Source organism: Gymnoscopelus microlampas (assembly GCF_963454915.1).
Source record: "Gymnoscopelus microlampas genome assembly, chromosome: 2".
In the NCBI taxonomy this organism is placed as follows: domain Eukaryota; kingdom Metazoa; phylum Chordata; class Actinopteri; order Myctophiformes; family Myctophidae; genus Gymnoscopelus; species Gymnoscopelus microlampas.
In genome coordinates this window covers 38430091-38442770 of record NC_139939.1, presented here as the reverse complement: position 1 = coordinate 38442770, position 12680 = coordinate 38430091, and the positions used below count along the sequence as shown (strand labels likewise).

The 12680-nt window shown below is 40.4% G+C and overlaps 2 protein-coding genes across 5 annotated transcripts; both read left to right on the top strand.

Annotated features, from left to right (window-relative positions):
* The first annotated feature begins 908 nt into the window (after positions 1 to 908).
* On the top strand, positions 909 to 7161 carry hemgn (hemogen). 3 transcript variants are annotated; one of them, XM_084078304.1, is made up of 5 exons: positions 909 to 1023; positions 3682 to 3754; positions 4522 to 4597; positions 5571 to 6331; positions 6754 to 7161. In XM_084078304.1, exons 2-5 carry the CDS (start codon positions 3691 to 3693, stop codon positions 6846 to 6848), a joined length of 996 nt encoding a protein of 331 aa, XP_083934430.1. In that variant the 5' UTR covers positions 909 to 1023; positions 3682 to 3690; the 3' UTR covers positions 6849 to 7161. The 3 variants fall into 3 exon arrangements, with proteins under 3 accessions (XP_083934430.1, XP_083934428.1, XP_083934429.1); XM_084078302.1 differs by having other exon boundaries at positions 4522 to 4609; XM_084078303.1 differs by lacking the exon at positions 909 to 1023 and having other exon boundaries at positions 3579 to 3754; positions 4522 to 4609.
* Positions 7162 to 8112: 951 nt separating this feature from the next.
* Positions 8113 to 11386, top strand: trmo (tRNA methyltransferase O). 2 transcript variants are annotated; one of them, XM_084083089.1, is made up of 8 exons: positions 8113 to 8278; positions 8394 to 8554; positions 8742 to 8916; positions 9075 to 9232; positions 9392 to 9550; positions 9698 to 9822; positions 9972 to 10158; positions 10628 to 11386. In XM_084083089.1, the coding sequence occupies exons 1-8, from the start codon at positions 8190 to 8192 to the stop codon at positions 10903 to 10905; spliced, it is 1332 nt and encodes a 443-aa protein (XP_083939215.1). In that variant the 5' UTR covers positions 8113 to 8189; the 3' UTR covers positions 10906 to 11386. The 2 variants fall into 2 exon arrangements, with proteins under 2 accessions (XP_083939215.1, XP_083939214.1); XM_084083088.1 differs by having other exon boundaries at positions 9392 to 9822.
* Positions 11387 to 12680: the final 1294 nt, after the last annotated feature.

The window sequence follows — 12680 nt, the reverse complement described above, 5'->3', positions numbered from 1 at the left end:
TTCAGATGGAAGGCATCTCAACCTATCAGAATAAAACAAAAAACATATCTGTGTAAACACTACCTGTTGCCTGTGAACCCCGGAGAGATTGTGTTGTTTTTTTAATCGGACTCCACAATTATAACTACTGTACCTCAGAAACTACTGAAATGTCAACCCTTTACCCTTGTAAGAAACCTAAACCATTAAGTACACAGCAAGCTATGTTTTTGCAGCCTCAGTCAGTTCATAACCATCTCAGTCATTTCTTCTGCTCCATGATCCTACAGACAGCGTTAAAGCAGGGGAGGGGGTCGTATTTGGTTTGCTGTGAAGAGAGCATTGTATATGCACATGGTGGGGGACTGCCCCCGCCCCCCACTGCCCTCCCATTACTTCCTGCTTAGGCCCACGATCCCTCGAGCAGAAGTGGTCTTGTGTGCCTTCCTGTGTCTCGTCTCCATACCAAAGAAAACCACCATGATCACACATACATTTCTGGAAAATATTGCAATTATGAATCAGTAATGTATTTGAGGTGACATTGGGGAGGTCTACAATAACCTGTTTGGAGAGGTATTCCATCCTCCAATGAAGCCTAAAGCAAACTTATTTTTTTATTCCATGTCGGCCATAACAACTAAATAGAACTATTGTGTGGATGTATATTGTAATGTACACTGTGTGTGTGTGTTTGCATTTTTTTTTAAATGGAATTAATATATATTAATATGGGATTGTTTTAAGTAGCCTCCAACCTTTGTTTTCATTTAAATATTGTAAGCCAACTGTTTACAAATTGGTCCTTGGTAGTTGAGATAAAGCACCAGGAGAGGGCAGTGTAATGTCAAATACTCCAACTCATGAGTTTCATTGTCCAACATGGGTGTGTGTATGACTTCTGCCCTTATGCTGATCATAATCGGCCCGCTAGGAACATGTTCTTGGTTGTAACTGTCTGAATGTTATCAGCTGAAGTGTAGTCAGTCCATTCATTTGACCTGTTGGATCTGCAGGACTGCTGTTCCTATCCTGTCATTCAAGGTAGTTTGAATAATGTCTGTGTGTTTCAACTCTTTCAACACTTTAAATGTTTTTATGTGAATTTAATTCATTTAGCAAAGCAAGGCGCTCTGTGTATGCATTTCTACAATTACAATGTATATACCAGTGAGGCACAGGGACACTTTATATTGCACCCTGTGATCTTGGAAGTTGCAGTTGGTTTGGAATCTCTACTGTTCTCTGAAAAAGAAGCGTGCAGCTGGAAATGTTTGTAACCTGTTCACTCTGTTGGGCTGTCACAGTGTTAGTGCATTTTTTGGATTAGACTGTTATCCAGACAGCAGTAGTAGTGTAAGGAATGTGTATACAGAGCCCGCTAGATGTAGTACATCTGACAATAATCTTACTGACAGTAGCCTAGAGGAATACACTGTGGTACACACTAGTAAAATCTGCAGTGTTCATTGTAACTGAGAGTGTTCAAATGGACTCACAGGTCCATTTGTTTACATTTTGCTCTGTCAGAGTTAAATGAACACGCAAATAATTTACAGTGTATGCTACAATTTCATTAATTGTATGTGTGTGAGGGTGTGGGCAAGTACATGGGTTATGACAAATGAATATAGGCTGCTGACAATTGAATTTCAAGTACAATCAGCTGAATTTGACCAGGGGCCCTAAATGACACCAGTATGGTAAGTGGTTGGCAGTTGAATGTTATTTAATGTTATTTAGGCAGCTGCTGTCTGTGTGGCTCACACCACATCATGCCTCAATGTGCTGTGAGTAGATTGAGAACACGCCTCAGAAACGAACAGAGATAAGAGGAGCATGTCCCCCTACACTGCTCTTGAGGATGTGTCAAGGCGGGAGTTTGCCACATCTACTTTCTCCTGACTCATTCAAAACAAAATATTTGAATATTACCCGAAAACCCAAATGCGTTGACTTATTTTCTATCAATTGCACACCCCATGAAGCCTTGAATTCATGGATTTATTTTTGTTCTTGTGGCATTCCTAAGCCAATCATTTGATGACCGGGTGTGTATCCGGTAGGAGACACAAATAATCTACTTTGTGTCTCCTACCGGATACATTAGCCGGTAGGAGACGGGAATCAAATTATTGGCTTAATGCCACAAAAATAAAAATAAATGAATGGATTCAAGGCTTCATGGGGTGTGCAATTGATAGAAAGTCATTTTTTGGGTGAACTACTCCTTTAAGTGTTAACTCATTTAACTATAAACTCACAAAATAATTTAATATAAAAGGGATAGTTGTTATGCCTAAATTTGGGGCTGAATGTTAGGCCTATGTTTTCTTACAGGAAGATGTAAAACGAACATGGAATGTGGCTATCAATGCTAGCGCTCCCCTTACACCACATTCACTGCAAGGCTTGCAACTTAGTACTTTTGCACATAATCAATGTATTCCCCAATCTATAATTCAATTAATCTCGCACAAACTTGTTTGTCTGAAGAGTGAATAACAGTCACTCTGTACACTTTCTTACCATTGAGGAGGACACGTTGTTTATAGACCTGTTAAATGATGCACCTCAGAGAAGTGAGGAGAAAATGTAACTAAAGTCTCATTGACAGTTACTGCTAGTTGCACATTCATTTCTTATATAATATTTAGTGCAGTGATTCAAGATTTTATTTTATTTAGGAAGTTATTTCTATCAAATGTCCTAAGCTACTGTACACAAAGAGAAACAATCTCGTAGAAATTCAATTAGACTTGATGGTATTACAGGAATACTTCTTGAATTGACCCTGTTTTATCTGCTTTGCTTCCTCCCATATCAACAGTGACAGAGAGAAATTGCCTAAATTCAGTCATAGGGACTTCCGCTACAGAGTACCAGTGGTACACTCAGCAGCTTTATTTGTACTGACTGCTGCTAGTAGTTCTCTGGCTCACATCTGTAGAGCTAACCTAGTTTGAACCTGCTGAAACACACACACACACACACACACGCGCGCACGCACGCGCGCACGCACGTGCACACACGCACACGCACGTGCACGCACACACACACACACACACACACACACACACACACACACACACACACACACACACACACACACACACACACACACACACACACACACACACACACACACACTATATTATTATATTGTTCCCTGTCTAGTTGCTAACTTAATTAGGGCAGCATTTGAAATTCAGGCCTTCTTCCTTTCTTTTTGTAATTGCTGAAAAAGCAAGTATTAATGTTTCCTCTTCCATCATGCACACACACGCACGCACGCACGCACGCACGCACGCACGCACACACACACACACACACACACACACACACACACACACACACACACACACACACACACACACACACACACACACACACACACACACACACACACACACACACACATGAGCACCAGCCACACATACTGTAAGTCCACATACCCCAGTGCACCAGCCACACATACTGTAAGCCCACATACCCCAGTGCAGACCGTTTTTTTTTTCTGTCTGTATTGTGCCAACTCCTCCACCTTTCCAAATACGATAAGAGCAAAAGAACTCTCCCAGCAGTTTGGTAATGGTTAACCAGATAATTATTTTAGGGTGGCAGTCAAAAACAGTCAGAGCTTAATCTATCCACTTTTGTTGCGCTTTCCCCTTCTCAATGAGTTGAATTAATTTGTTCCAGCTTGTCAGAATGGAGGAGTCATTGCCAAAAGAGACACCCGAGGTGGAACTGAAAGAAGATGAGGACAACCCAGGTAAAGAAATAATATTTGAAAATATTGTCTGACTATATCAACCTAAGCTCATAGAGTTTTAGTATGCCAATGATAATAAAGGTTAGACTCTAGTCTACTGGTATTATTGTAGTTGCTGCTACTTATACAAACTATTTTATTTTAATCTAAATATTTGAATCCTATAATGTTGTGTTATTACTAAATAGAAGTGGCTTTAGGTTATGTCTGTAGGCAATGTTGAGTAAAACAAGCATGTACTTTCTTTAGGCTTAAATATTTGATTTCACAACAGTCTGTTACTGGCAGATACAGTCTCTATAAAGTCTTCTTATGCTAGCACTCATTAACAATGCATGCTATACTCAACTTGCTTCCTTGAACAAGCTGTCATTGATTTTATACATACAGCATACAGCTTAAAAATAAATGTTGCTTCATACTCACCAAAAAGGAAAAGAGGGAAAAAATATTGTTACAAGGATGCACAGGCCAAAAAAAAAAGAAAGAAATAATGATAATAAAATAAATAATAAATAAAAGTGTATATATATATATATATATATATATATATATATATATATATATATATATTATATTCAATTCCAAGTGTTTTATTCAAATATATATAGTATATATATATTTGAATAAAACACTTCGAGGGCCAATTCGAAGTGTTTTATTCAAATATATATAGTATATATATATTTGAATAAAACACTTCGAATTGGCCTGTGCATCCTTGCTTTCATAATGATGCTGGCTTCTCTGTTTTTGCTTTTGTATAGGTGGTCGGCGACGGTTAAGGGACAGGGATCTCCTCAAGAAGAGAAAAGCTGAACAGGAGGAAAAGGAAACTTACCAGTGGGTTTATGGGTAAATTTATAGTACAGTCGATGTTAAGGCTGTGAGGGGTAATGAATATTTAGAATAACTCGCATTATTGGTTCAATATCACCTCCTACTCTTTGAAATTGTTTCTAAAATATGTTATCTTATGACAATGTAACATGACAAGGTGCTGGGTTGACAGGTAACTTCAAAAAGAATCATAGAACCCACACACTATAGTAAATGGTGATTCCGTACTGCGTTCAGCCCACATCCACTTAAATGGATTCAGTTTAAAGTGATTAGGAGACTTGTGAAGCTGTTGCAACTTAACAGTATATTTCAATAAGTACATTCAATCTTTATTTCAGACCCAGGGAGTTCCATATCACAATTAAAAACACAACACAATAAAATGCCAGAAAGGAAAAGAAAAAGAAAATGCAAATAGCCCACATTGTTCACATACAAACATGTGTGCACATTTACTGACTCAGATGCTCTACACATAAACCTGTACATAAGTATAGCTAAAGTTAAGTATAGCTTATCATTGTTCTCATGTCGGTTTTGTGATACAATCTAATAAAGGGTTACAATAAGTGCTGCTAGCTTTGCAACAGCTTTGTAACGTAGCGGCCACCTACATTTTTGCAAAGTAAAGACTGGAGCTTAAATAATGACTTACATATGACAACTTGCCTAGAACATTCACAATGAGCATGTGGATGGGTAAAATATTTTCCTTGTATTCAACATGAGCTTGTATTACAGCATACTGTACTTAACAGTGAGGGGTGAAAAGGTTTACTATCAGCAGTCTGTTTGCTTATCGGTCAGTTCATTATTCAATATGGAGCAATAGGAAAACAAAGGTTGCTGCGCTTGTTTGTGATTATTGACTACCCAGATCCAGGTCAAGGACTTTGTACCAGCACAGGAAAACAAAAACATCACAAAGAACTGTATCATTGTTCAATACTAAGGTTCATTATATTTCATTCAGGCTCGAGAGCAAAAGGAAGAGAGCAAGAAGAGAGGAAAAGAGCGGTACAGGAAAGAGAGGGAGGCCAAGGAAGACGGAGTCTCCACTAGAGTTTCCTGTCCTTCAGGAAGAACCAGGACAGCTTCCTCCAGAGGCTCCTGCTGTAGTGGTGGTGCCTGAACCCACACTGGTGATTCCATCACCCGCTCTAATCCCGTTTCTGCCTGTGTTCCCTGACCCGCTGGAATCCCAGCCGGGGAATGTCCCTGCTGGCCCTGCCCCAATTCCTGTCCTGGCCTCTGCTTCAGTCCCTGTCCTCACCCCTGCTTCATCCAATAATGATGCAGGCCCGGCCCCAATCCCACCCATGCCAGCCCTAGCCCCTATGCCAGCCTCTGTGTCAGCCTCAGTCTCACCAGTGGCTTCAGTCTCAGGCCTTGTTTCAGCACCAGCACAAGAAATGGCTCCGGCCACTATTTCAGCCCCATTCTTTTTTTCAACCTCTGTTTCAGTCCCATCTTCAGTTTCATTCTCAGGACCAAGTCTGACCCCTGATAAAGCTTTAGATGCAGGCCCCGTTTCAGCCCCACCCCCTGCACCTACACTTGTTTCAACCCTCGATTCAGCCCAAGCTCCTGTCCTTGCCTCTCCTTCCCAGGCTGAGGCTGTCTCCACAGAGTCACAGGGTAAGGATGCCCTTGACCAGGTCCTGATTGAAGACTTGGGCCCGGATGAGGAGGAAGACATCTCTTTTTCACAAGATAAGAGAGCCATTGACCAAGGTATTGAGGGAATTTGAATAAATAAACGCAAGTTGATGATGACATTTTGTCCATGTGTGGTCCAGCAATAAACAACTTAACTTAAACATAACTAAAACTTACTTCCTAAGGTTAATATGAGCATCAAAACAATATTTAAAAAAACAACAACAATATTTTAAATATATTTGTATTAGCACATGCATTCCATACATTACATAGGGCTGAACCACATGGACCAATGACATCATCAACTTGCGACGGGCACTGTCCTCCTTGAGTAAAAGATTAACTATTTATGAAATAAATAAAATATTTAAGGTGTTTTTCATTTTTAATTTCAATTATAGAGGGCAATTATGATTATTATTAGCGAGGGATCCTTTTAAAAATAATTAATGTTTCTAATTCTGTCATTTCCTCATCTTTTTTTATTGTTTTAGATACAAGCCAAGAACCATTTCTGAGCAGGCCTGATGAAAATGGAACGTTCTTAAACTCTCCACCTCCCCCACAAGAGTACCGTCCTGGATATTAATTCAAAATTACATCTATCAGATATTGCCTTTGTTTGGAAAAGGATACATGCCACACTTTAGAGATAGGCCTATTAGTAATTTCTTGCATTAATTAGATAGTATGCAATCTGTTGGATTGAGCAAATGTAATAAGACAAATGAACTCAAACTAAACATGTATTGTATACATATTTATTCTTGTTTTTGCTTTATTGTGTAGCTTATACATTTTGTTTCACGATATGCTTTTTGCCTTAAGTATAGCATAGCATTTGTGAATGCACATATTTAAAAGGAAATGGGAAATCATAGTTAACTTGTTTGATATAATAATTGTGGTTTTATTGTATTTTATTAAAATTTGTTATAAAAAAATCTATTTGCCTTTTTATTAAAACACTTTTTCTTTTTGACACCTTTAAATTGTAATTTTCATCACTATTAAATGTGGTGTAAGTGATATGTTTTGTTAAAATACATGTTAAATAGCTATGTATTCTTATATTAATCATCATATAAGAATATAGAGCTACTCTAGACATAGAGTGGTTGTTCAGTAACAGGGACAGGGAGTAACTGTCACTCCAGCTCTTCAGTTAACAGAAAATACATTTGCAGGTCGGGATACCCATAGATATGTATGGGGATACCAATTTCATTCAATCAGGACACAGAACTCATACAGGATACAGGATAAACAATATTGAAATCGGAAGTGATGAAACCAAGAAATGAGCTGACAAATTTGGAATTGGAACACTATTAAATTGAAGCTGAGAAATAGGTTTTCTCTCCTGATTGGAAAATGTATTTTCTGTTTAGCCTACTAAAGAGTTGGAGAGACCGCTACTGAGCAAACACTATAAAGCTATGGACCAGAGCTAAACAAATGAAATAAAATAAGTGAATTAATAAATACATTGATGTACATTAGCGCCTATTTTGATTAACTGTAATCTGAGTTTGCCATGACATGTCGTCGTCGAGTCGTTACGTGAAACGTTACTGGTTGGCCAACAACATCCATGCGTCAGGCTGACGAAAATAGCCATCTTTGCTACAAGCTAGCCTGGGATCAATTCGCTTGTCAGTTTGCGCATCCCGTCTAGAGTGAATACGGAAACAGTTGGTGTACGTTTATGTAGGTTCATGTGGAAATTACCGGATACAGTAGGGCGGGCTTTAAACCGGATCTGAGTACCAAGCAGTAAATAGAAACCAGGGCTTTCCATACAAGCACCGGGGAAAGCTGATGATGCGAGATTACTACAGGCTTCCGCATTGAACAGACCACACGTGTTTGTTTTAGCTTCGCAGACAAAAAGTTTAAGTACTTTAGATTGAAAAATACTGCTAGTAGGATGTCTCCTATGTGCAATTGTTGTAATCAACATGTCGAGAGACTAAATGAACAAGTTTCTGTGATGCGAAAAGAAATCAAGAATCTCAGGTATGTTTGCCTCTATGTCAGTTATGATAGTTGTACGTAAATATGGACCAACAGCAGGATAGAGAATCAGAATCAAACTTTGGATCACTCTGTTTTCACATTATTTCACACACAGGCAAATGCTGGAAGGTGCAGTGAAAGCTAATCGCAGACACATGACATTCCTCCAGTATGCTGTTTCAAAGATTGATCAAGGTGGGAATCCTATAAAATGCCATTCACCAACACCAAGAAGACCACACAATGAGGAAGAAGTACGGGGTGCACTTGAACAAGGTAGGCTTAATAAACATACAGTATAATTCACTGTGATGAGCCATTTCCCACTCCAGCTGTATTTTGATGAATGTCGAATTATTACATTATTGTCACCTTTGCCTTATTTGTGTTAAATACTGGTCAAATTGATGTGGGAACTACTAGATAATATAATGTTACTAATCTTGATTGTATGACATCATAGGAAACATCCAGACAGTGCCTATCGGTTACATTAGTTCATGTTTCTCTGTGAAGAATGGGACCCCTAGACAGCCCACCATCTGTGGGCCCTCCAGAGCCACACTTCGGATCCAGCAGAGTGTGTTCAGTAATCCAGAGCATGCTTTGGTTGGTCTGGAACACTACTCCCATGTCTGGTAGGTCATGTCAGTTTGCTTTCTAAGGGCTACACAATATTGATCAAACATTCTGACATTTAAATAAGAGTTTGAACGTATTGACCATAAAGGAGGAAATTCCAAGAAGATCAGATCTGTCTATATTGTCTATTCTGTTTGTTTGGTTCTTCTCACAGGGTCGTCTTCTTGTTTCACAAAAATGGACACCTCAGTTACAAAGCCAAAGTGAAGCCTCCCAGGTTGAACGGTCAAAGGGTTGGTGTGTACTCCACACGCAGTCCTCACAGGCCTAATGCCCTGGGCCTAACACTAGCTAAGCTGGAAAGAATTGAAGGTAGGTATCATAAACACAACAATTTCTAAAACGTTAATTGTGTGTGTTGTTTGTCTGTTTCTGTATGTTTTTGTAGACCTTCACACACATGTCATGATTGTGGTTATAGAATGCTTCGAGAGACACTTCACCTGAACAAACTAAAACCTTTCTATTCAGGTGACACAATACACCTGTCAGACATCGACATGATTGCCGGCACCCCTGTCCTGGACATCAAACCCTACATCCCAGATTACGACTCCCCCCACAGTAGAATGGACATGGAGACCTCAGACACCGTCCAGCCTGAAGAAGCTGCTGTTTCATTGGACAATGGTACGACCTCCCCAAATCTTTCTAAAGACTCCAGGCATTTGTCTTATGGGACAGATGTGGAGCAGAAATTAGGGGAAGAAGGAAAGGGCAGGCACTGCTGTGATGACTCAATCTCAAGTGACAAATCCAATGCTAATTTTCAAACAGAGGATGATGTCTTGCACTCATTTGCTCCCAATTGCAATGCCCCACTTTCCTCCTTGCCCAAAGACCTTCAAACTGCACTGGAGGAGGTCAAGGCCTTTGTGACTCGACATGATGACCTTTCCCAGGTGGGTTCTGAACTTCTGCATGTATGTGTTCATTTTTGTGTTAATTTTTCTTTTGTTATTTGTCCTATATATTTTTCAGTATTGCCAAATGCAAATGTATACATTTGTTATCGATAAAAAAAAATATTGTATTGTGTTTTGTTCTATAGTGCAGGGTTTCAGGCTCCTCTAAGCCCAAGCTACCTGACTCAGTGGAGGGCGGTCATGGGCCTTGCTATGGAGAGGAGGCGTATAGCACCATAGCAGCCTGGATCAGGGAACCCCCTGTTGCCAGTCTGAAGGTGCGCTTCACCCCCCATGCCCAGAAGGAATTGGAGGAGTTCCTATGCCGTTCAGGTGAGCCAACTAAGCTTGGCCTGAAAAACATTAAAGTCCGCTGATGTATTGTAGTCGACACAAGCTTCTGTACACCAGTCACAATCATACAACAAATGTCACAACATAATATACTATTCATGTTCAGAATAAACAAGAGGACAAAGAAAACATACAACTCATTGAATGAGCAGTGGAAAAGGAATGATCTGGCCTAATGGAAACTACTATACGTTTTTAGAAAGGAGTCTTTTGTCTCCACTAGAGGGTGCCATTGAAATAGTAATGCACATTAATGCTGTCATCATAATGTATCACTGCTGTTGAAATTACTTAAATACTATCCCCTACAGGAACTACTTAAAACCTTTTATAGGTTCATGATAATTTATGCGAAACACTGTTTTGTGTGTCGTCGTCCCCTTCCCCATGACCCCATTGTGACTGAGATACTAATCAATACAGCTACTGTTTTTCTTCTACCCTGTAGAACCTTCTGAAAGCGGCAGACCCCAGTTCAAGTTTCTGTGCAGTTCAGAAGAGGCAGCTGCAGCCATTAGCGGGGTGCTGTCAGCGGACCCCCGGTCGGTGTACAGAAGAACACGTTGCGAAGACAGACTATTCTACTTCACTCTGGACACAGCTGACATCACCTGCTGGTTCGGACAAGGCTTTGCTGAGGTGCTGCGGGTCCGACCTTTTGAAGAACACCTCACAACACGTCAGTCTGACTGTGTGGAGGAGTCCCATAGGAAAACTATTTCTTGATTTAATCAAACAACATACAATTACCTACAACTCCTAGAACTAATGGAATCCTCTAGAAACTTAATTTAATAATAAATGAATAACAAAAATAATTTATCTAGAATTAGTTGTTCACTTGCTAGCTAGATTCACTTGCTTTGCATTGTGAAAGTAGAAAGAGAACACAGAGCTATATAAGACCCTAAATTAAAATGTCCTTGGATCAAATTATGTATTTAAGTGAAATGATTTAGGTTGATATTTTGGGCTCCCTGAAATTGGGGTAGCAGAACATTCGTTGTGATATCAGGCCGTATAAATAAAGAGTGTATTCCTAATTGTATTCGTTTAAAAATGACTATGTATTGTCATGGAAAAAATAATGTTGTACAAGATGTGTTCTTGTAGAATTTTATTTTATTTTATTTTATTTTTTGCTGGTAGTTTGTTGGATGCTACAGCAAGTTCTGTGAATCCATAAAAATAAAAGAAATATCTTGCATGTTGTCACTTCCAATTCTCTACTGGTTGTCCTGGGAAAAGCTGTAATTATTTTTTGAAAGTGGTTTCCTACACAGACCACAAATTCAATGGCTGGTCACTTTATCATTGTTGAATGAGTGGAGACTTTTATTCTTTGGTCTTAATTTATTACTGCTACCACTCCCTCTCCTCCAATAGCAACAGCAAATCACTGTTAAGCAGGGGCTTTATGGTGTTGTGAAGTTACGTGTGTGTGAGATAGAGGTGCCAATGGTTGAGCCTTTAGATGCACTGAAATCTTGTTGATTTGCACCTTTTAAGCGCTTCATAAATTACCATAAGGACTAATGGACCTCCACCAGGCTATCCTGAAGGCCGATTTCCGGAAGGTCAGGGGTCTGATTGAATCTGGGGCTCCTGTCAACTCCAGGGACAAGGAGCAAAGAACACCTCTGATGCTCTGCTGTCTCCATAATGAGGAGTCCTGGGCTCTGGGAGTGGCTCGCATGCTTCTTGTTCACAGGGCCTACGTGACCGACGCGGACGAACCGCTCTCATCTATGCAGTCCTGTATGAGCGCCTCCAGCTCACCAAACTGTACCTTCAAACCCTGGATTTTGACCCATTTTTTACTGATGAGTGCGGTCGTAATGCCTTATGGTATTCAGCTCAGAGTGACAACAGGTCCATCCATGAACTGGTACTCCAAGCAGTGATGCAATACAATCTTAAAATGCACCAGCTTCTTACCACAGCCACTACTAGATTTGGAGGTCATAGTGAGGAACAGGGTCATGGTCGACAGCGGAGGGCAGTCAAGCACAACGTCACCGACTGTTGCTCTCTCATCAAGGACAAAGGTCGACCTCTTGCTTCAGGGAAAAGTTTGCCTCCATTGTTTAGGAAGAGTTTACCCTACCAGCCTCTGGCTGCAAATTTATGGGCTAAGAGGGAGATCTTCTACAAAAGACTGAACTCACCAAAACCGAAGACAAAAGCAGAGACGGGGATGAAGGAGGGAGAAAGGAGAGATGGGGATAAAACAATCTCCTCTCTTTCAAAAGACTAGAAGGTGGATTTGAGGAGCCTGATGGAGGCGCTGCAGTGCCAGACAAGCCCTACATACAGGTCCCCGGCTCGACCCCGACCCACCACCGTACCAAAGCTGATTTGTAAGTCCCCTCAGGAGGACACCTCGGCTGGGACCCAGCATCACTGGGGATGTCCTGTTCCGCCAGCGGAGACCGAGAGGGAGACGGATGTCCCTGGATGCTATCAGTGAAAGCGTGCTGAATGATAAGAAAGCTGTGGGA

Excerpts from the sequence above, each read along its gene's own strand:
- hemgn (XM_084078302.1), top strand. The coding sequence starts at position 3,691 with ATGGAGGAGTCATTGCCAAAAGAGACACCCGAGGTGGAACTGAAAGAA. Across the intron at positions 3,755-4,521 it reads AGAAGATGAGGACAACCCAG|GTGGTCGGCGACGGTTAAGG; the intron begins GTAAAGAAATAA and ends GCTTTTGTATAG. Across the intron at positions 4,610-5,570 it reads ACTTACCAGTGGGTTTATGG|GCTCGAGAGCAAAAGGAAGA; the intron begins GTAAATTTATAG and ends TATTTCATTCAG.
- trmo (XM_084083088.1), top strand. The coding sequence starts at position 8,190 with ATGTCTCCTATGTGCAATTGTTGTAATCAACATGTCGAGAGACTAAAT. Across the intron at positions 8,279-8,393 it reads AAAGAAATCAAGAATCTCAG|GCAAATGCTGGAAGGTGCAG; the intron begins GTATGTTTGCCT and ends TTTCACACACAG. Across the intron at positions 9,233-9,391 it reads TAAGCTGGAAAGAATTGAAG|GTGACACAATACACCTGTCA; the intron begins GTAGGTATCATA and ends CTTTCTATTCAG.